Source organism: Scatophagus argus, chromosome 9, assembly GCF_020382885.2.
Source record: "Scatophagus argus isolate fScaArg1 chromosome 9, fScaArg1.pri, whole genome shotgun sequence".
NCBI classification, from domain to species: domain Eukaryota; kingdom Metazoa; phylum Chordata; class Actinopteri; family Scatophagidae; genus Scatophagus; species Scatophagus argus.
Window position 1 is genome coordinate 21,951,609 of NC_058501.1, and position 24,005 is coordinate 21,975,613.

At 42.4% G+C, this 24,005-nt stretch overlaps 1 protein-coding gene across 2 annotated transcripts; it reads right to left on the reverse strand.

Moving 5' to 3' along the window:
• Positions 1-613: 613 nt before the first annotated feature.
• Positions 614-23,998, reverse strand: paqr6 (progestin and adipoQ receptor family member VI). Of its 2 annotated transcripts, none has more exons than XM_046398314.1 (8): positions 23,102-23,998; positions 12,484-12,755; positions 9,646-9,773; positions 8,924-9,129; positions 7,426-7,552; positions 5,954-6,050; positions 5,034-5,178; positions 614-3,981 (listed from the first exon to the last, which is right to left on the reverse strand). In XM_046398314.1, exons 1-8 carry the CDS (start codon positions 23,160-23,162, stop codon positions 3,719-3,721), a joined length of 1,299 nt encoding a protein of 432 aa, XP_046254270.1. In that variant the 5' UTR covers positions 23,163-23,998; the 3' UTR covers positions 614-3,718. The 2 variants fall into 2 exon arrangements, with proteins under 2 accessions (XP_046254270.1, XP_046254269.1); XM_046398313.1 differs by lacking the exon at positions 23,102-23,998 and adding an exon at positions 19,172-19,385.
• Between the last annotated feature and the right edge of the window lie 7 nt (positions 23,999-24,005).

A 24,005-nucleotide genomic window follows, 5' to 3' on the forward strand; every position in this document is an offset into this window, starting at 1 on the left:
TTTCTTGTGAGATTGACAATTTTTGCAGTGCGATTTTTCACCTGATGTGAAGAGAGTCGGGTTCCCTGCAGGTAAACCTTTAGGGATTCGCACACACACGCTGCTGAAGTGTTGCAACATGTGTGCTGCAGATATTAAAGCCGATTAGCAGATAAGAGCGATGAGCTGAAGGACACACTCTTATTGTGCTGTTCTGCCCTCTGCTGGCCACTCACACACACAGCTCACACCGCAGCTGAAAATGAAGGCTCTGCAACTGACTGCCATTTTTGTACGACAGTTTTTGGGAATTCTGCACAGTTGTTGGTGAAAAATATGTGTGTGTTTAATGTCGATGAACAGAAAGTGAGCAAATGCTTTAATAACAGTAACATCAAATAATTATTAAAATAGCTGCTTTAGTCAGAATTTGATGATATTTTTAAAAATGCCATTTGAAAAATGTTACCTTTGGCTGTGAGAATTTAAACAAGAGCTTTGTACTTTTTACAGACAAAATGATCAGCCTATTAATTGAGATAAATAAGCATCCATGTGCTCTGTGTTCACACTCCTTATATACTAATGATTCACACTAGTTTTCAGACACCTGAAATGATTCCAGTGATGATTATTCCATTTATAAAAGGCTTAATTTATTACACAAGTCTAGCAGAACAAAGTAGCAAATTACAAATAATACACAGCAAAGGTCAAAGAAGTGCTTACACATTTTAAGAGTAGCTTGTTGTTGGGACAAATGGAGGTTCAAACGAAAAGAAAAGCTGTATAAAACACTTTTTAAAAAAGGCACCAGAAAACTCACTGAAAAATTCTGGTTATATGAAATCAGCCCACACTCGTTTTCGCTCTCTATTTCACGTTATCAAACATCCTTCAACACGCTGTTTTGTTTTGTTTATTTATTTTTTTCATTTAACAAGAAAATGTTCCCAGTCCTTTGTGATAATTCCAACCTGCATGAGCTTGTTCACTAAGGAGTAAACCAACGCGTAACAGTGATCCGGTCTGAAACTGACAATTTGGCCAAAACAAAAGTAAAAAAAACACAATTCAGAAAGGCGATATCAGCGTCGGCCTATCCGAAGCAAAAGACTTCAAGAAATCTGAGGTTTTTAACTGTGCAACTGCTGAAAACAGTACAGGCACCAAACGGCTGAGAACGAGTGAGATGACAAAACAACAACAACAACAACAACAATAAATGAATTCCAAACCAGTTCAGGTCGATAGCAAAGAACCGCATCAGAAGCCAATAATGATGCAATTCAAAGAATTAACGCGGTCAAACCGAGGAACGTCGTAAGATGATGACTGTAGAGAAAATAAAGAAATCAATCGGCGCTCGGCTCGGACATGAAACAGAGCTGGTGGGAGCCACATTGAGGGCAAACGCCGCTCTGTTTCGTCTGCGACGTTAAGAGCGAGGAGACTTTTATACTCTGCACACTAACCTTGAAAACATCGTAAACAACACGTCTGCTCTAATACCAAAGTGTGTGTTTGTGCGTGTGTGTGTGTGTGTGTGTGTGCACTCTTTGTGATTCTACACATTCTCTCTGCGTCAGACATTTTTCACTCCAGCATCCATCATGGACCTGAAACACACCTCATTCCCATAACATCACATACGTTTTCCCCTCTCATTAAACGCTCTGCCACCACAGCTAAAAGACGCCGGAGCGAGCGGCTTCCAGCTGCTCGTGTCTACCAGCTACTGGTGATACTGGTGGATCTAAGTGTAAATGTGTGCCACACGTGCCGATTAAAACTTGTTTTATACAGAAGAGCCTTCCACGCTTTCGTCAAGTACCCACAGAACGTTAGTGCTACAACAGGGAGGTTTAGTGGCTTCTTTGCCAGCCTCGGAGCTGCAGGCAGTACACAAATGGATACTTTTTAAAGTACTACTATGGCTGCTGTGACAGTATTATTAATAATTAATATTTTCTTAAACCAAGTGAGAAATGGATACATTGAGGGAGGAAAAAAATTTCTCGATTTGTCTAAATTCTCACGTTTTTTTCTGCCAATTTTTTTGTCCTCAATTAATAAACTGGCTAAAAAGTCTCAGTGGGCTGACAACAGCAGCTATGACATTTTTTTGACATTTTATTCAAACAACAGGTCAAAACTGAAGACACTGAAGACAAACTAATGAATAAAAGGCTAACTTAAAGACATTCAGTTTACAATTACATAAAACAGCAAAAATATGCACATTTAAGACGCTGAAACCAGCAAACGAAAAGTGACTCCAATGATTACTTGATTATCAATCAGTTAGAAACCTTTAGAAAAAAAATATGAACATTTTTCACTTGTTTTAAGAAGACAAAGCTCACAGCAGTCTCTTGATAAATGGGCCGTTATTCATCGTCATCTATGGCACTTTAGATCTGCTCCAAAGGAAGAAAAATCTCCATCTTCAGTCCTGTCTATGTGCCTCAAACAAGCAACAAATATAATAAAATTCTGTAAGTGTATGTGAGTTATTATTCCAGCGGTAAATAAACAGTATACGAGAATCTCACGGGACAAACAGATACCTACAGCACATAAAGGGGTGTTACACCAAAACACTGCAACACTACAGGACTCCTAATACAAGCCCAAATTAAGACTAAATAGACTTTTTTCTCTCCATGGCTCCATGTTAATTTGACTAGACTGGAAATATGCAAATACAAAAAAAGTTACATTACAGCAAGTGATTCTCTTTTCTTTTCTTCTCTATTATTGTACATGATAAACGCTGAGAACAGATCCGATGGTACGTGATGGAAGAACAAGAGAAAATGGTGCCATTTGCTCAGAACATTAAAACTGTTCAAGACCTTTAGGGGGCATGAGGCCACTATAGTGTTGCCATGGAAACTTAATGTCATAAAAATGGTACCTGTCTCTTAATCACCCCCGCTGCACCGTGAAACATTTTTTTTTTTTTTTTTGTTCTGTTGAAGCCAGATTGTGGGGTTCATAATAAGGCAGGCAATCAGAAAAAAAAAAAAAAAAACACACCAGCCTGCAAATCAATTCCAGTCTGTGCAGAGTGGAATCAATAGGAGGATATATAAGAGCTGGCAACGCAATCTGCATTATATTATGTAGAGTTAAACGAGGGCTGTCCACGCTGAAGACATGCCCTTATAAACAGAACCACCACACTAGCCGAGTAGTCCAGTTACGAAAAATGTCTTCAGTACCTCCTCAATAAAGTGAAGGAGATTCTGGCCCAGGAAACGTGAACAGAAGCATCACTTATTCAAAATACAATCCCTGCAAACTGCGACATTAAAAGGTTTCCAGTTTGGCAACTAAACTTGTAGTGATGTACTGTAAACACTGTAAATGAAGTGTTGCTCTACAATAAGGCACTTATGTGTGTTGTGTCACAACAGCATGCGTCCTTCAACCCAGAGCCTTTTCTTTTTTCTTTTTTAAATGCATGTCGGGGCACCTTAGAAATAAATTAAACATGCTGAGAAAAGGCTTCAGTAAACGCGACTGGGTCCTCAGCTTCTGTGTAAACACATGAACAAATACTGAACGAGATGTATGAAATCTAAAACTACGGGTGTGAAATAAGCACTACTGCGAACTGTTAATGGTCCTCTCAAACACACGATGCTGAGACAAACAGCCCAAACCTTTCCTTTGGACAGTTAATCAGCTGTTTTGTTGCTGTTTGGAAAAAAAAAACAAAAAAAACACACCCTCACTGCTCCTTGACCTCGCATGTCGGCGCGTTTGGCTGGTTGGAGCTGCAGGGTTTCCACAACAGCGGAGCGCTGAAAATGCCAATGATGCCCAAGTTGAGGAAGAGGCTGAGGACCAGCACCCCGACGGTCCCCAGGAAGGAGGGCATCGCCCCGTGGGCCAGGAGCGCCGCCCTCCGTGACGTCATGTCCGTGATCACGCCCTCCATCTGGAAGTGGGTCCCCACCACGGCGCTGACGTGGAAGAGCTGGTGGCTGTGGCCTGCGTGACAACATTCAAAGTGTGAACCATGAGGATGTGTTGGTTGAGACAAAAAGATATCAGAGGCTGCCTTTTAAATGTTTGGTTTTTTTTTCCCAATCAGTCATTGATTAGCCAATCAACAGGCTATTTTTGTGTTCATTTTTTTGTTTCCATGCAAGAACCCTACCCGTTTTTCAGTTTCTAAAACACGAGGATGCAATGCTTCTTGTAGTCATTAACAAAGTAAACTGAATCTATTTGGGTTTCAGATCGCTGCTGAAATAAAACAAAAGCACCTCGCAAATCACCGTAAACTGTGCAAAGCTCCTCAAGTATGACAAATGATTACGGCTTAAACGACAGCAAAGACAGGGAACAGTGAGATCACCAACGGAAAGAAATTAAATACGCTGGTAGCAGCAACTTTAAGTGAAGGCGAGACGGCTGACTTTTGCATTTTCTTCAGACTAAGTGAATAAAAAATAATGATCAGATTATCAGATTAAGCGCCTCATTTGAGCTAAACATTCCTGTTTTTCAACTAGCGATTTAAAAAAACTGCCGGAGCCGTTTTTAACCTCATTAGGAAACCATCTCCTCTTTCTCCTCTTCTGCACAATCAGCAGCAAACAAAGCAGCTCTTCCTTTGCGCAGTGTGAACCTTTTTTTTCATTTAGACAAAACACACGAGCTGTTTGAAACGTTCCCAGGGTAAACAACCGTCTGCTGAGCGAAGAAACAGACAGCGAAGTCTGTAAAGGTTTACAGGATGTCATATCAAAAGCCTGTTTGATACAGAGCTATTGTTTTGTGTCAATTGTTCAGTAGACGGCAGGAAAAACATTCAAGAACAGGCAAAGATAAAAGACAGCAAATATAAAAGCTAATTTTACTGTTGAAGGATAATTATTAACACCGCGCGGTGCTCAGCATATAACACGGACGCTGTCAGCTTTTTCATTTACATGTATGCTCTCTTTAAAACTGTTCATTCTTCGAGTTACACCCAAACACTTTGATGAGCGTGTGCTGTGCGAAGCCAAACATCCCAGCATCCAAGTAGAACATACCAAAGTAGTCGAAGCGCCCCGGGGCCAGCCTCTCTGGGAGGTGGGCGGTAAACAGGAAACAGGTGAGGAAGGCAAAGAGGAGGTGGTAACAGTGACTGGACAAGGCATCGCTCGAGCTGCAGCTTCCCCCGCAGCAGAGAAGGATCTACACACAGGAAAATCAAACACACGCAGGAAACAGCAGAAGCCAGCAGAGTTATCTCAAGAAAAGATTAGATTCCACTGGAAAAGGTTAGCACGCGCCACCAGACATGAGGACTTCTGTATGTAACGCAGTATCAGGGACTCATTCGAAAACGTCGCTGAGTGTTGGTGGAGCGTTTGGGCTGCAGGAGTTTCCTGCATAACCTCAACACTTGATGTGGATGCAGGAAGCCTGTCTGCAGGAGCTGTTCCTCTCAAAGCCAACAGCTGGTGGTTTGACCAAATAATGAAACTCTCCCACTCGTGTCCTCCCACATGGCTGCACAAACCTGCACTAATCACTGCAACGCCTGATCCCGTCTGAACGAGGCCTTACTGTTATCAACACTGATGGCGACAGCATCGTTAACAGCATTTCTGACCAGGTTAGGTTTAAAACAAACAAACAAAAAACTCTGACAAATGACTTGCGTAATCATCAGTGATTAGGGGAATTAGTTGATGGCAGTGATACATCTGTGTTAGATTAAGAAAGGAAATCAGTTTGTGGGTTAGTGAGCCAAAGTCCAGCTCAGAGCATTAAAGTCTGCCATTAATCAGCTCTGAGCACTTACATAATCACACACTCTGTGGCTTTCGCAAAACACAGCAGTTCACAGTGGAAATTAAGGCTTCAAATTCGGTCACAGAAGAACAGAAGTGTGCATATTAACACATCCAGTTGTGTTTTAGTGTGTGGGTAAAAGGCAGGCCTGAAGCCCAGCACTGACACTCACCCTATAAAACAGAGGAACAGTGTCAAATATAAATGGAAGCACAAACGCTCCTGTCCTCAGAACTTTGCTCCGCTGTGGGAACTGCAGCTCCAGGAACCTGTGAAGACAAGCAGAGGGTAGTAAAAGATGACAGACTCCAGAGAGCACTCAGAGAGTCTTCCGCCATGTGCTAATTTGCAAGCGCAAACTTCACAGTCAGTCTTAAGCGTTTGTTCTCATGAAATTCACGGGTTTACTGCAGAGTATAATCAAGTTGTATGAAGAGAGTGTATTTACGTTTCCAAAGATGTTGCTGTAGTTGTGTGTGTTGTGTGTGTGTGTGTGTGTGTGTGTGTGTGTGTGTGGTTCCATAACGAGCAACTACATGTGTTGGCTCACCCCAGAGGGGAGCTGGTGCCCATGCATGTTTTCTGTTTAGTGACTGCTGATCTTGACTCCCATCTACTGGACTGTGAGGTGTATGGCATCACTCTGCCAAGGCCAAATGCCCTCTCTCACAGCGTTAATGACAGCGACAAATAATCCCAAATCTGAAGGGTTCTTCCTTGGCTTGTGTTTGTCATTAGTTCTTCCACTGCTGCTGACAAGCAAAACAAACAAACAAACAAACCGGCCCTAAAACATAACCTCGCTGGCATACGTAACTACAGCCCAACTTCTTCGGACTCGCGGTTGTAGACCACCAGCCCACAATGGACTCGGCATGAGCACCTTACATCCTCAGTAGCAAAAGCTCCACATTGATAACAGAATAAAATGTGAAGGGAGTTAAAAGCGAGGCTTCCAAGCTATTGGCTGCCTCAAAATGTCTGTATCAGCTGTCCTACACTTCAAGTTAGTTTTCCTGTCTCAGCACATCCCGCAGTAACCACAGCATTAATCAATCATTACATTCATATTGTAAGTGTTTTTACCTTTAAATAAATATTGATTTAACCACAGAACTTTTTTTTCCCTACACATAAATCTGCTATAAAGATGTAGACTGATGCATCAGTTCGCTTCTCATGAGTCGGCTGCATTTAAAGTCAGAAACGCACTCGAGGAAAAGCTGCAGTGGGTCAATGTGTCTTTAAGAGCCGCAGAGCCCGAAGGAATTTCATTATTTGTGTGGGTTTCAGCGGAGAGTTAAAGGTCACATGATGGTGATAATATGGTTTCACAGGAATTTCCATCCTCAAGCCTGAGGAAAACATTCAAACCTTGTGTTTTCCACACATAAAGAAGTCACACTTATGCAAGTCAAGTGCTGTTACAGAGAGATTATCTGCTTTTAAGACAAAAGCAACAAAAGCAGCCGTGACAGATTGTTTACAGTCGTTTAGAGCTACTGGCCTAATGTTTAAATTCCTTCAGAACAGTTTCTTCATTTTACCTTTAAACTCCTGAAAGAAAAATTCCAACAAATCCAACGCTTAAACACCAAAGGTATAGTTTAACATGCAGAGGGGACGAACTCAGCCGGATCTCACCTGGAATAGCAGGACAGACTGGTACAGAACAGTGTGTTTCCGATGGCAATGGGGACAAAATGTTGCTGCAGCCAGCTGTTCACCCAGCTGTCTGGTATGACATAGTATCCATAACTTATAGCACAACCTGAACACAAAGAGGACATTTAGAGAGAGGTTAATATAATACTTGGCGAGTTTTGTCTTTTAGGGGAAAAGCATCATTCTGAATACACACTACATGGAAATTTCTGGGGTGTAAGTAGAGTTTTAGGGGAAAAACACACCTGAAATTTAAACTTGTTCATTTGAGTATTTCAAATTTAAATTTATTTTTCGTTCTGGTTGCAGCGAGACAATCCTCATAAGAAGTTTGCCTGCCTGTCTTTTCTCACACAACCACTGGGGGTCGCCAAACTAGAAACTTTCAACTTCTAAACACTGTGGCCTCTCATTTTCTTTATGTGCAAAATGATGTGAAATTGTTTTTAATTCCAAGCGAGGCCCTGCCCTCTTGAAAGCTTTTCAAAGCGCCGGAACAACCTGAAATCAAAAAGTAGCACAGTGTAAACATCATCTTCCCTCGAGAGCCTCTGCTGAACTTTGTGTTTCAATAGAATCCTGCACCCCCATCAAAGCTCTGACTGAAAAGTTTGTCCTTTATTTTCCCTCCTGCAGCTCTCATCCCTGAAATGAACTTCTGGACATTTTAAACTGTGCAAATCTTGGCGCTAAGAAGCTTTAAGGATCAGCCTGTCGAGAGACCACACCACAGACGATGGGAACTGAAGAGGCCTTGAGTTTATGTTTCTGAATGTCTGACTGATGGTCTGCGGTGGGGATTTTATATACGACACAGGGATCATAAACACACCCACAAAAACAAATACACTATTGTATAACCAAACATATAAACTGAAAACACACACAGTAGGCCCTCCTTAAAATACACCTGTGTGACTGCAAAGTTCAACGGAAGCCTCAATAAAACTGCATGTATGTGCTCGGCAGCAAACAGGCAGACAGTGACACACGACGCTGCAGGTAAACACTTTACAGCTTTGTTATTTGTTCATTCTTTGTAGAAATTCCTGTGCAGACAGACAGCTGAACATAGCAGGTATGGGGTGCAGATAAGACATGAAACAAATTACTTCTCGGGAAGGAGGCAGAGAGGTGAGATATCATTACATGTGGTTAGAGATGATATGGAAATCAGACACGTCCTGATCACATTCACGTGATAAAAGGCAAATTGACGCAACAATGCTTTGACTGTTTGGCTATGTCACTTGCCAGGTAAACATTAAAAACAGATTTGGTCTCTTCAGTTCCCTAAATAAAAAAAAAATGTCCTGTCAGGATTCTTGGACATGTCAAGTCCAAATAACAGGAAGCAAAGAGAAGGATGGGGTGAAAATTATCACCAAAACCAAATAAACACTAATAACTAACTTCAAACACTGTATGAGGAGCCTGATGTGTTTTCAGGACTGATGCACCGTGTGTGAGGTCTTACCCAGGCTGTACAGGCTGAGCGCTCCGTAGTCAAAGAAGTAGCAGATGTGGCGGGACTCTGGAGACATGGTGCTGAAGGTGTGTGCACAGCTGGAGGTGAACGGGTAAATGCAGATGAGCAGCATGTACACCAGCAGGGGCCACGTGTAGCTGTCGGTCAGGAAGTTCTGAGTGGAGCAGAGGACGCAGAATCGCCACAGGAAGTACCTGCAATCCACCGATTATCCTCGTGATCAAACGTGCTTACAACAATCAACTCGGATCAAAACTGTTTCGCTCCGACTTTGCTGTCTCATGCTTTTTGCTGTACTTGGACTTCACTGACATCCTGGACTGGTCTCAGTCTCCTGTTTATTTTGGTTCAGGCTTATTGTATTTTTTGTGGCAACTTTTCCCCTCTTTTCTAAAAATCTTCAAAGCGCATTATATATATGTGTGTTTATGTTTGTTTATTTCTCTAGTATGAAGGAGAATTTTAGACGCTGACAGATCCTCATACTTCTGCTGACCTTTAAAAACTGTCATGTTTGTACAGTTGGAAAGTTAGTTTTGGTCTTGGACTTGGATACAACTAGATTTGTTCTGATCTCAGTCATTACCTCATTTCTGATTTCTAAAATAAACAATACTGTCTCATATTAAATGTTTTGATGCAACACTATAAAAGTGCACCAGGCAGAATAAGACACGTTAAATGACCAATTTCCACCCTGCTGCACACACCACGTTGGCAGGAAGTGGGTCCAGATGTTGATCGTCTCGTTGTTCATCTGGAAGCTGCTGAGGACGCAGTCCAGCGCCGAGCTCCGCGGGTGACGGTATCCAGAGATGATGCCGTCTTCCCTGAACACCTGAGGACCAATAAGACACTCCAGGTGAGCGACTACGCTTTACAAAAGGCTGCAGATCCCCGTGTGGAGAAATGCACTTTTCACCCGCTCCCCTCTGAAGAGGCGGACGGTGTCATGAGAGCATTGAACGTACCTTTAGAGATTCATGACCTCTCTTACTGGATAAGGCAAATTTTCTGTGCTTAAAGTTTGTGCTTTAGCTCTGAAGCAGTCTGAGTCTCTGTGGCGTCTTCAAAAGAAAGAAAAGCAGTGTCTTCTTGGAGCTCCTTGTTACAGGTTGCATATCTGAACTTAAACTTAAACAACTTAAAAGGCCAGAAGTTGCAAAACATCCAAAGAAAAAAAATATCATAGCTTATCTCCTTGGAAGGATCCTGACACTCAGACTAACTGCTTGTGTGGTTTTCAGTCCACATCAGCAGGAGTCAAATGCAGACATTTATTTTCAGGAATTGGAGAAAACCTTGGCCCGAAAACATCTCAGGGCGGATCCAACTGGATTTACTAAGAAGGGGATGATGTGCAGATAAACAAAGACGACAACAATGTAAATATTTTCCCAAGCAGGACGGCTCAGACGTGAACGCGAGGTTTTTCAACACTTTGTGCTTTAAAAGTAACGCGACTTCGACGCACATCAAAATACTAATGAGCCAAATTTCCGCATGTGTGACCCTTTAAGTACCTCTCTAAAATGATTATTCGTATTCCTACTTCATCACCGACTGAGACGTTGAATCTCAAACACCCAAAGTCTACTAAGACAAAGTCAAGGTCACATATTTTAGTACTTGACACTGAAAACTGTCGACTGGAGACTGTTACATAAAACCACTGCAACAATGACCGCTTATCACCCAAGATAAGGTCGCTACAGCAGGAAGGACGCCTGCCAACACAGATGCTTGAACTGCAGGGCTCTGACTCCTGCTGAAGGACCATCAACCCAAACCCAGCCAGCTACCACACGTTCGGACTGGACTGCGACAGGACGCCGTTTGTTTACATCATAGAAATACTGGGAGGTACAGCAGCTGAGGTGTGAGGAAGTTTGTAGAGGTCATAAATATACCACAGGGATGTGCTGCTCGCAAATTTTCTTTCCTTCTTTAATAATTGTGGCAAAAATAATGAAACCTTCCTAAAACACAGCAGTTACAGATCAAAGAGTAAAAGTACTTCAACCCATGTTTGCTTTGGATTTTATCACAGCCAAAAAACTAAACACTAATAAAGGCAGCTTGGTTGTTGAGTTAAAGGAACAGCTCACCCAAAAATGAAGATTCAGACATTATCTACTCACCGATCAATGGATGGATGGATGCTGACGGAAATTCGGGTGAACCATTGTAGGCTCTGGAGACGAGCTGAGTGGTGCCACTTTAGGTATTTTGAGTGTTATGATAGTTTTGGGTGAACTGTTCTTTTAAAGACAGAAGTGCACTGAAAATAACCTTAAATGCATCATAGTGTTTGTGACTCATAGCTGTTACGTTTTACCTTTTCAGTGTGTTTTCACATATGGCTTACTGTTTATAGTTATACTGGGATCTAAGACACCACTAGCAAGGCACGACTTCCACATCATCGCTAACAAATGCCACAAGCACAGCAAATGTTAGTATAGCAAGTCAGGGGTGGAGTAGCTACACCCAAACGGAAAATGGGTGGTCCTGCTTTGGTTGTTATCACTCTATTTATTCTTGTACAATCAAAATAAAGCTGCTAACGAATGCTGTGTTGAGGGTACCTTCTGAGAATAACGATAATTACAGAAACTGTTGAGGCACATCTCCGACACCCACAGTATTTGCCAAAACGGTAGATTTATTAAACAACAACAATGTTACAAGCATGAAAATGTTTTATTACTGGGTTGTACTTTTATAATGTGACTTCACAAGTCTCTTCTAACTAATCGTTTTACCATTTCTTCATCTTTAATTCGCGTTTGATACTGGTTTTGTACCACAAGGCACTAATTTCCCACAATCCTTCAGTCCCCCTGTAGACTCTCTTTAATTTAAGAGTGATCTCGTCATCATGATCATCAAAGGCAGGATAAACGCCTACTGTACGTATAACACAACTCCACACTTTACAGTCTGCGTGTGTTTGCTCTTACTGCATTCATCTTCACAGCAAGCGACTAGCCGCTGAACAGAAACAAGCTTTCGGCAGGTGAAGAGCATCAAATAGTTCTCTGAACTTGGCTGAGACCAAAAATCAAGATTAAAGAACACAACAAATAAACGCTAATGTTGCTCTGGGTCTCCTGGATGTGTTAAATAAGCAAGCAAATTGACCATGGCAACTTTATAAGGAGATTGAAAAGATATAAGATATGAAAGACGTGGTGTTTAAAGCTTGCAATGCTGGCCAAGAGGTGCCAGATAAATCAATAATTTAATAATGCTGGTATAAAAAGTACACAAGGTTATCTAAATATTCCAGCTAGAAGTACCACCAACATCCAGACTAAACTTCAAAAATACAACACATATTAACCTAATAGGGATCTGACAACAAAATAATAAAAAAATAATGACGTCTGTCTTTAACTTTTCACTGCATGAACTCTTTGTCAATGATTCTAATTTTTACCAAATAACTTGATTAATGAAGCTCACAGCAGCAGCATGTGTGACCATCTGTGATTACAGAGGACCTGGTGCAGGACCTTGCAAAGAAGGTCTTCCTCATTCCTTACCTTGGGGACCTGGTGGATGTCAAAGAGCTGCGGAAGCTTGATGCTGAGCATGTCTGTGGGCAGTCTGATGGCACCCCTCCCTCTCTGACAAACCTCAATGAGCCTGGCTCGGCCCCCGCGACAGAGGACTAACCAGACCGGGTAGTCAAATACCGGGATCCGGGCCTTTTGTTCTGGAGTGTCTGCCTCCCATCGCAAGCAGCGTCCCCAGCCCTGGCTCCACCCACCTCCGACGCCACTACGGGACCCGATCCCCCGCCACACTGGAAACACTGCGGAGACACACATCAAACACATGCTTGAGATAAGAAAAGAGCAGCAAAACTTTACTTTATTACACTGAGTCGTCGTCAAATTCAGAATCCGATTCAAGAATCCTACCAAACCCTTTTCATTCAAATGTACTTATATGCTTCCATACATGTGTGTGCGCATCAACGGATTATACACCATCACATTACACTCAGCTGCAGCACAGTGGATTTCTCAACTTTGTGTTTTAGGTTCATCTTTTCACGGGTCCACTGATTTATCAGCATCGAGTGTGACTGCAGCAGACACTGGCAACAATCTCTTATTGTGGCTGCTCTCGAGACAGCCAGACGTGGATTTGAAGAATGCCTGGTATTGTCGCACAGCAGTGGCCTGTGACAGAAAGCATGCATGTAATAAGCCAATGTTTCACAGAACATTCCCTCTCTTTAGACAGAAGCTTGACATCATCTTAACTGTGACTTGTAGACAGAAAAGCTGTACGTCAACAACAATATCAAGCCGCAATAAATAATTATATTTTTTAACTGCTTCAAATACATCTTCAATAAAAAAACAATTTCACGTTTATGCAACTACACCCTCCTTTCCATCGGTTTTAAAGTGCTGGGGCAGCACCTAAGCTGGATAGATGTAAAAAAGTGCTGCTGATTTATTGATTCCTCTAGCTTCTTCAGCTTTTTTGCACACAGATGTGGTGATAATAATCTAAAAGGAGGTGAGACTGCTCAAACCTAGAGAGAAAAAAAAAACTGCTTCCATATTACACAATTGTACACATTCTTCTGCGGACCTGACAGGTTCAAACATTTCCTGGTGCCTCTCTAGCAGTGTGCGAGCAACAAGAGGGGACTGCTGCTGACTGCAACCCAGCTGCAAGCCCCGGCCTGTTCACTGTGACAAAGTGGGCTTTGTGGAGGCTGAAGCCTTGAGAGCAAGGGGCCAAAGGACGACTGTTACACACTGCACTGGATGGAAATGAGGCATCACACACACACACACAGCATTCTGCATTAGAGAACATAGACAAACAGCACTAACATGCATGCACACTGGTACAGATCCTGCATTCATTGTGGCTGGAAAACATTGGAGCAGGACAACAACACACACACATTAACACCACAGGTTGTGTCAATGACAATAGCTACGGAAAGCCACAGGGTTCACTTCAGTGTGAAAACAAAAAAAAGTGCTCATTTGAATTCAGATCATCAGCATCATGTGGATACACTGATGTGAATGGCCAAATTAAGTTTCAATTTTTTCTTCTTCTTCTTCTTCTTCACAAGCTGTGTGAATGATCTTGAATTTCCCTTGAGATCAATAAAGTATCTATCTGTCTATCTATCTAGAATGGCAGCACATCTGCATGAACAATTGATATTAGATTATTAGATTATGACCAGCTCAAAAATGTTTACTATGAAGACTGGGCAGCTGACTCAAGGTCAGTAGATGTCACGGACATCAGGAGAAACTCGAGCACCGGATCTCCTCAGAGCTCGATGACCCATAAAAACAGCAAGTGTAAAAATCATGTGTGTGTGTGTTCAAACACAAAGTACAAGACAGAAACAGCACTAAATCAAGAGTTTCTAGCTCAGGAGCAGAGCCAACACTTCAACACAACTCGCTGGTCCTTCAAAACAAAACAAGAAGAGGCAGAAGAACGGATTAAGGAAAGTGTTGAGCCCTAAATAAAAATCGCACTCTAACACTCAACTCTCTTATCAAATTCAGCTCCCTTGGATTGACGTGAAGCATCAAACGAGCATGTAAGGGCCAAAAGCATACTCCTCTTCCTCAAGCTTTGCGCGGTCATCCTGCTCACTCGATGGAATAACTGCCAGCAAACCCTCTGCTCCACTTTCTCTCCTGAGAGCAGGAGGAAGTTCTCACATGGTTTAAAACGCATGGATTTGTGCTGAGTTAGAAAAGACACACGTTCACGATACAGACCTATGAGATGTGATGTTGAAAATTTGCTTTTGTTTTGCGTCTAAAACTTGGCTTGGACAAAGGCTTTTTGTGTAAGTGGTTTATTAAATTCCACAAGCATCCTCCCCCAAAGAATAACATCCATTATTGGACGTTTACTGTTGTTTCCTGGAGATTTTGAGAAAAAATAAAAAAATATGTGGCTCCTCCGGTCCCAACACTTCTGAGAAAGTTGTGAAACAGGCAGTGCCTTGTCTGAGGTACCGTTGTGTGTGGAGATGATTAAACTGTTTGCTTTAGACGTGTGGATCCCAAGCAACTTGCCACATTGTCCGTCTGCTGAACACGTTCATCCTAACACTTGTTATCACACAGCAAGCTTTGATGCAGTAAAACCGAATCTCGTGCAGTCAGAAAGAAGCACTGAAACCCGTGTGACCTGTTTTTCTTCTTGCTGCCTTCAATTTATTGGGCTTGACAGGAAATAAGGTGAAGCTGCCGACTCTCTGCTTTCATTTCAGGGTGTTTGTGTAGGAACTTGATCTGTTTTGTACCGTCCCACGATTTAAGGGACAGCTGAAGGACAGGAAGATTTCAGACAAGCAGCGTATTTAAAAAAATAAATCAAAAATCAAATCATCACTGCAGATAAAATCTGGTTATCTGATTCTGACGAATTTAAGGAAGTGTCTGAGTAAATGAGAAATATAACAAATACAGATGAGTCCATTCAGGCAGGAGGGGTCACTGAATAGTCCAATGAGTATAAACGGATGTTAATCTTATTCTACGACGCTCTGAACATCTCTACCACCACCAAATGAGGAAATATCTTTTTAGAGACCGGTGCTTGTCCCTTCAGCAGAGTTGAAGAGACTCAAATAGAGTTTTTGTGCAGGTTTGTGGTGGACTAAGATCTTATTAGACAGTTTTTTTTGTCTCATATGCATTAATGCTCCCCAACAACCAATACGTCCTCACCAAAATGTATGAACAAGAGGCCTGCTTACTCCTCTACGTTTGTCCGACGGCTCACTGGATCAACAGTGACCACAAACGACGTCTGCACCTCCCTTTCGCCTCCAGACGGCCGTTATTACCTGCAAGTCCTGTAGCAATTCAGTGCTGACCCAAACACTTCCTTCCTTTTTTTGTTCTTCTCATGACATCCGAACTTCTTTCCCGCACGCTCGTCATGTTGTCACATGACATTTCTCAACAGACGTCCGTCTTGGAAAGAGGCTGACGGTAAGAAGAGCATGCAGAGGGCATGTTGAACTCACCGACGCACCGCATGTGCACTCAGTCTCTACAGAGCACCGCAACAGCAACCGTGTGGCGTGTTGTTCGAGCTCGTCAAAGAGAAACATTCACCAGCTTAATCTGTGATTCACTACAGTATTTTTCCAACATCCACCTGTGCGTCCTCCACACTGAGGAGCAATGCAAAGACAAGAGAGTCATGCAGGTACAAACAGGTATGATCAAAACATTTTATATGTTGGGCAAAGTTTGCGTATAGCTTTGGTCTCCCACTTGAAACTCAGCCAGGTTTTACATTTTGGGTTGTTTAGGCAGACCTTGAAAACCTGACATGTACCCACTATGACGACATTCTACTGTCCAACATCTCAGCCCCAAAAAGGAAGTAAACTGCGCAGTGCTACCTGTGCTCATATCATTTCCCTTAACACACAGAGGAAGTAATACCCCCCCATATTTTCTTGTCTCATTTATAAATAAGAACCCAAAGTGAGTTAAAATAAAAAAATAATTTAATTTTCATGGCATCTGTGCAGCCTTGTTTGTTTATTCACTGTGTCCATGGAAACGATGATGAACGTCACCATAAAAAAATGTCTTCCCTCCACAGAAAGACACCATGGCGTACTTCTTCTCAACATGAAGCCCGCAACGGCCCGCACTCTCTCACATTCACACAAAAACATTCTGTATTTCTTAATGTGCGAGTCGTCTCACTGCACGGCATTAACGTTTTGATTCACCGAGACTGATTTCAGAGGACAAACTGGTATCAGCGCAACAAACTGCTGAACGTCTGTGCTGAGGAGTTAGTGTAGGAAGAAAGGCTCTGATTTCGAGAGACATGAAAACCTGACTTCTGCTGCCACTTCATTAAAATATGTCAATGCACCAGTTATCCAAAACAAAATCACTTATCTACCAACCCTCTGTTCATAAGTTGTACTTTTCCTTTAAATGCATAGAAGTTAAAATGCTCAGTCAATCAAGCATTAATTTTGTTTCCTCAATTCCTGAAAAACAAGTGAAAAATATTATCTGAGATGTTGAAAGCAGAGTTCTTTTGCCATTCTCCCTTAAATAGTATGTTAATAGTTCATTTTGTGTCCACTAGTCATTTCATCTCTACAGAATCTGTTGCTTGACTCTGTTCTAAAAATCCATGAAAACTGAAGACCTTTTAGTTTTGGACAAACAAAATTTTCAAAAGTAAATCAAAAATCACTCATAAGAAGACCAATCTTTGCATCTGCATCTCTCACATCTCATGCGACAGCACGGATGAATGACTTCCCTCCAAACAAGTGCTTCGAGGTTACTGTGGTCTTGGACTCACACAGGAACATACACTATATAGACAAAAATATTGGGATGGGGCTGTTCCTCAGGGTTTGGGCTCAGGCCCCTGAGTTCCAATGAAGGGAAATCTTAATGCTTCAGCACACCAAGACCTTTTGGACAATGCTGTGCTTCCAACTTTGTGGCAACAGTTTGTTGAAGGCCCTTTTCTATTCCAGCATGACTGTGCCCCAGTGCACAAAGCAAAGCTCCATAAAGACATGGTTGGATGAGTTTGGTGTGGAAGAACTTGACTGGCCCACACAGAGCCCTGACCTCAACCCCTTTGGGATGAACTGGAACGGAGATTGTGAGTCAGGCCTTTTGGTCCAACATCAGTGTGTGACCTCACAAATGCTCTGCTGCATGAATGGGCACAAATTCCCACAGAAACACTCCAACATGTTGTGGAAAGCCTTCACAGAAGAGTGGAAGCTGTTAGAGCTGCAAAGCTGTCTGTGTGTGTAGAATGAGACGTCATGAAAGTCCCTGTTGGTGTAATCGTCAGGTGTCCCAATACTTTTGTCTATGCAGTGTATGTCAAACCTGGTCATGAGACATGTTTTACAACTTCCTTGTTTTTGCTTCAGTCTGAAGTCATGCTGGAATGTTTTTTCTAAAGGTGTTCCTCCTTGGTCAACCCCTTCTTGGTCAGCACACATTTCACATTAGAAGAACTGCAGCAGGTTATGTAACACTGCTCCCATGTGTTCCTACAGATCACAACAGACAACTGCAGGAACAACGAGGTAACGGTCACTTCCTGTGCCAGACCAAAACGGTTCATTTGATGAAAATATCTCAATTGTTTTATTGTGGTTTTTTTTTTAACCAAGTACTTTATCTAAAACCTGGATCAGTTTTTTTGAGGCAAAATGCGACACGCCTCAGTGCCAGAATGTCTCTTTGTCTTGCATGTGACTGTTGTTACTCTTAGACAAATAAAAGGAAGACAATGTCAAACAGAAACTCTTTACTAAGCAAGCCTGGTGTGAGGGCGTGCTGTCTCGTGGACTCTTAACCACCTTCCCCACCTCCTCACTTCAGTCCTCTGCTGCAGCACCTACACCTGACGATTAACATACTTTATCCACGCTCGTACACGAGAATTTCCTGTCTTCCCTTTCCCAGTGTAAACGCATGCATGAACAGAATTCAACAGGTTTGGCTTCAAACTGAAACGGGTCTTCAATCCTGAGATGGGATATAATTTTTGTCAACTTGACAGTTCATCTTTAAAATGTCAGAAAATAGAGATAAATATCGACCTTAGTTTACCAAAATCCAAGGTTATATCTTGTATTGTCTTATTTTGTCTGACCAGCATTCCAAAACCCAAGAACATCTGCAGTTAATCCATTATCAAAATGTTTATCAAAAAATGATTCTACTGAGGTGAGAAAACTGTGAGCATTATTCTTGAACAAGAAAATTGGGGATGAGACAAACATAAACATGAGTCAAACAAAGGAAAAGAAAAACAGCAGACTGCAGAAGACCATGTGGCAAACGCTTACAATGTGGAAAAGAAATCTAAAAAGTCCCCAAGTTGGAAAGAAACATCTGAACTCTGAAAGCAGCCGCTTAGGAAAACACGGCCGTCACATGCAGCTAATTCTCAGGGATGGACTCAGTCCTTCAGCCCCATGTGTCTTTTACATTTCCTCTGCGTTTTGCCTCGTACTCATTAAACTCCCAGGAATCCCCTTAAAGATGACTCAAAAACGTCAAGTTTACTGATGCAGCAGCAGCTGAAGGGACAAGAGCTTCTGCTGAAGGGAGTCCAAACTTCACGTCAACAATGCAGCCACGAACCGAGGAGGAAAACATCACTGGCGTTTGTCACAGACATGTTTTCAGCTCGTCGACTTACCGCGACCCTCTGGCATGCGGAGGTTCAGTGTTTCCCTCTCCGTGTGTCTCCGTGGAAGACGCTGCAGCCTTGTGGTGAGACAGCCTGGGCTGGGTCTCGTTTCTATAGTGCCTCGGTTTTGTAATTGTGTCGAGTCTGCTGCTCCTTTTTCTCTTGTCCCGCGCCAGCCAGTAAGAAGCGTCGCTCGGTGCTCACGTGGATCGCCGGAGCAACAACAACACGAGCCATGTGTGTCCAATAGACGGTGACAAGACGAGACGCGTGCGTGGGAAGATGCGATAGCGTTAACGGGACGAAACCGAGGAAAAACACGGCGAATCTGGATTTTGTAGTTTGTAAACATGAGAGTTGGCTTCATACACAAAACTGTCCACAGATATTCATGACAATGTTTGGCTTTTGTACATTTTACGGTATTTTACTGACGTCTTTGCCTGTTCTGATTTGTCCATAGGCTCGTAAAGCTCTCGCTAACATGTTTTAAGAAACATTTACGTGTCTGTGGGGATGTGCAGCAGTGCTGGAATAAGTACCAGATATTTTACTGAAGTTAAAGTAGCAGTAGTACCAGAGTGTAGAAATCACAAACTCAGATCTTTACTTGGATAAAAGAACAAGAGTATTTGAATCAAAATGCCCCTTATGCGCCCAAAGTAAAAGTAAATTATTATTGTTAAGTCAAATTAAATTATGGGTGCATTAATGTCTGTATCACTTTAATATTGCAGGTGGTAAAAGTCTGGCTAATTTGAACTTCTTTAGATGTGGAGTCCTCCAGGTGATTGGTCGTTTTAGATTGCCCACAGGTGTGAACGTCGGCACGAATGGTTGATTGTTTCTATATGTCAGCCCTGAGATGAACTGGCGATCTCTCTGGGGTGGACCCTGCATCTCACCCAATGTCAGCTGGCATAGGCTCTAATCCCCTCCACCACGCGACCCCACAAAGGATCAGCAGTGATAGATTATGGATGGATGGGGACATTTCCTGCGGGATCAATAAAGTTCTTATCTCTTATCTTATGACTGCATGTGCTAAATTTCATGGCTACCAACTGATGAATCGAGCTACCACTATTTCACTGAAAGCCCCAAATGTCAAACCCCGTGGTGGTGCTGGAGGAAAAGAAAGGGGATCACCAAAGTCATAGAAAAATCACGAAAATCCATCAAAAATCAGTTGAGGTATTTCAGTCTGGACCAAAGTGATGGACTGACCAGCATTGCTATTACAGGAGTCACAATGTTAGCCTGACTAACAACATAAGCCTTACTGTAATGACAGTGATGACCTCAGTGACCCAGCCAGTGGGTCATGATGGTTAAATACAGGAAGTAACTCAGTATCACTCAGCAAGCCTCTTGGATGACTAAATGTTGTCAAGGTTACAGGATGTCAAGTCGCCTTTGACTTACTTCTCTGATATCACATGACTTGTTTGAATGAGAGCCTTCATGTGATCCCATGGAGGACACCCTGTTTTAATCTGCACAGGATAAACATCCAGTTTGTGTCAACACAAATTCCTATCCCATCGTATTTCTATTATCTGTCTTGTTTGTTTTCATCCAAATCCATGATATTAAACACAAAAGATAATTTGGTTCTAGAAATTCAGTAAAACCCCTGGCACCTGCACCACCTCACCAAACTGATCTGCTCATCCAGAATTTGTTTGCTTGGTCATCATGAGCTAACTGAGTTAATGTATATCAGAATAAAAGTCATCGATTTTGAAAGACCAGCGTTTGGGACTTTGGGAGGGGTGTTCACAGCACTGCATCATATGCTGCGTCAAAAATGAAATGTGCTTTGCATAAGATGCATTGCACATCGTGAATTCTTACAATAGCAAGCTGTATCCAATAAAAGATCATCCCAGGGGGTTTTGAAGTGATTCATGCCCCCCATTTGGGTGTGGTGGAGTGATTAATGAGAAAAATGCTCCCCCCCTCCATTAGCCGGCTGATGTGCCCTTGAGCAAGGCACTTAACCCCCCCAATATGCTCCCCGGGTGCCTGATGCTGCCCACTGCTCCTGTGTGTGTTTCACTGCATGTAATTTGTCGGGTGTTGCGTGTGTGTGTTCAACTAAGGATGGGTCAAATGCAGAAGACGAATTCAGTGTGTGTATGTAAAAATATATATACTGTCAATAAAGCTGATTCTTCTTCTTCTTCTTAATTTTGTGTGAAGCAAGAAAATCTGTTTCCTGTTCACACGTTGTGAAAACAGTTGGTGTTGTGGTTACAAAGTTACAGTGACAACTTTGGAGCCACGTTTGTCTTCTTATTGTTGTGAGATCAAGATTTCGATTTAACATGTCAGAGAATTTGCTGGTGCAACGCCAAGACTCTTGAATAATTTACCTGAGCAAAACACTGGAGCAAACAAGTTCTTCTTCTTTGAAATCACATTCACTAACCTCACTTTTAAAGCTGCCTGATCAGTTATTTGTTTCACTTTTTTTGCTTTAATTTACTTAGTTTTATCTTATTGTCTTGTAGGCTATATTCGTTTCGCCTGAGGGACTTTATTACTGCGTTTTAAATAAAGATAAATATGAGATGATCTTCTGTTGGGGAAATTTATGGTTAACAGCAGCAGTACAAGAACAGAAGTAATAACGACACAAGCAACTCCTCTCAGGTTCTCATGCTATCCGCTTTGTTAATGGCGACTTGTTTAATGATGATAAATATTTCCTCTAATTTAAACTGAAAATGTGAAATACACAGAGCACACCACTAGTTTGTGCCAGAACCGGTTTGTAAGGATAAATTAGTCCAGCTGTGAATGTTGCAAATACCATGCAAAATGTATTTTAGTAGAAAATGCAGGTTATATTTTGTAATCCAATGGATTACGTCACAACAACAACTTATATTCTGTAACTGGCCACATATCAAAGTAATTATTGATTCTATAACATGCAGGCAGCATTTTAATATGTTAAAGTTAATTAACTCACACACCACTGTGGTAGTTCAATTCATAGCAGCCAGTATGTTTTGTGTTGGATAAGGAGGAATAAAGCAACACAAAATGCTGTGTTGTTAAAAATAAAAGAAGTAGAGAATAAAATATTTAAAATAACTTGACACACACACACATGCAGGCGCAATGAAAGCCCGAGTCTGTTTGCGCCGTTTAAAAACATGCGTGTATGAACTGCGCCATCGCACAGGAAGTCCAGCATCCTATTATGTGTGTTTATTGTTTTTAAATAATAAACCTTCAGTAATGTTTTGGCAGCGAGACGTTCACTTCCTATAAATGGGTGTGACTTACGAGTAAAAACCCGCGGGTCCACTTTAGCAGAGGAGGGGGAGTCATTTTACTGAAACATTAGACGTTTTTCAGCCGGACAGGCGCTCAGCCGACGGCCAGTGCAACTGCGCAGCAATGATGGCAAGACTCCGAGCTCACGGGTTGGAGCAGGACGCACGCAAACTTTTGTCTGACCTTTCAGCTCGATGTGTCCGATGGGATCAGTGTAGGCTTATACGAAAGGATTGCGGATAAGTGAAGAAATCATTTTCTGGGAAAAGGAAAACTCATAATTCCATGATTGTTTCCCAGCCGGGCCGGTTCCTATTGTACCAAACAGCGCAGGCCTGTTCCTCTGCACATTCCTGCACTAAAAACACTGCATCCACTAACGTCGAAATCCCACCCTCCGGGGGCCAGAGGCTTTTTTCCATTGGATGTGGCAAAAGGGGGAAAAAAGACTCGTTTTTCACGATGAGGAGACAATAAAGAGAAGACAAGAGCTCCAGCATCATTAACATAGCAAAACCCGGATGGCATTAATTCGGAACAAAATCCACGGCCATTTCTAAGAGATTTTACTCAAGAAAAAAAGATTAATAAGGTGCGCATGTAAAGAGTAAACATGCCCAAAAAGACAAATAGTGAGAGGTTACTCACACATGAACTCCAGGCAGGCGAGGCATTTCCCCACAGCCAGCACAGACCCCTGCATGGACATTTCTCAGACAGCTCGCAGACACTTTTCATAAAGTTAGAAATCTACCTAATGGAATTTTTGCATGTTTAAAACTCTCATCCTGTCCCAGCAGCCCAGTCCACCCACTCTGAAGCTCCTGCAGCCCCACAGCTTCACGGGCTCACTGAAAGAGGATTGCCTTGGGTCAGTGAGGCTTTCTCCCCCCAACCCCCTTACACAGCAAAAACTGGGCCAGCACCAATGCCAGCCGTCTTCTTTTTGGGTGGCACTGACCCTGCTGCCAGAGGATTGGTTATTCTGTATGCTCGGTCAGGGGTGGGCATGGGGCCCGGGACAGAGGAACACAAGAGATGGAGGGGGAGAAAAAAAGAAAGAATGGTACAGGGAGACCTAGTTTGGAAGAGCAGGCAGAGACAGGGTCCTTGCAAAGACTTCACATGAGGACTTCAGAGGATTCAGGCAATTTCAGTTTCCTGTAAAGATTTGATTTTAGATTCAGACCCAGTATGGAGGTTGCACCTAAATTTCCTGATTAAACGGATATTTTTCACTGGGTTGTTTGCCTGTCAGAAAATAGTTTAAAATGTCCCCTGAGCCTGAGCTAATGTCTCCAAATTGCTTGTTTTGTACATCCAGCACTGTCTTTTATACTGTAATATGTGTATCACTATTTCTATAATGGCCATCCGGGTTGTTGCAAGGTATGTAAGTGGCAGCCATGATTACAGCAGGCCAAACCATCTTAGATGCTAAGAAAAGGCGAGTCCTTCCTCATCTCCTTCAGCATATGGGCCATCCTTGGAGGGTGGAAAGGAGTTAATGGCGTCCCACAATTCCTTGCAGCTTTAGCACAGGTGCAGTGTG

Coding starts and splice junctions, on each gene's coding strand:
- paqr6 (XM_046398314.1), bottom strand. CDS start 23,162: ATGTCCATGCAGGGGTCTGTGCTGGCTGTGGGGAAATGCCTCGCCTGC. Junction 6,051..7,425: donor AGTCTGTCCTGCTATTCCAG/GTGAGATCCGGC, acceptor TTGTCTTCACAG/GTTCCTGGAGCTGCAGTTCC. Junction 5,179..5,953: donor CTGTTCCTCTGTTTTATAGG/GTGAGTGTCAGT, acceptor TCCTGTGTGTAG/ATCCTTCTCTGCTGCGGGGG.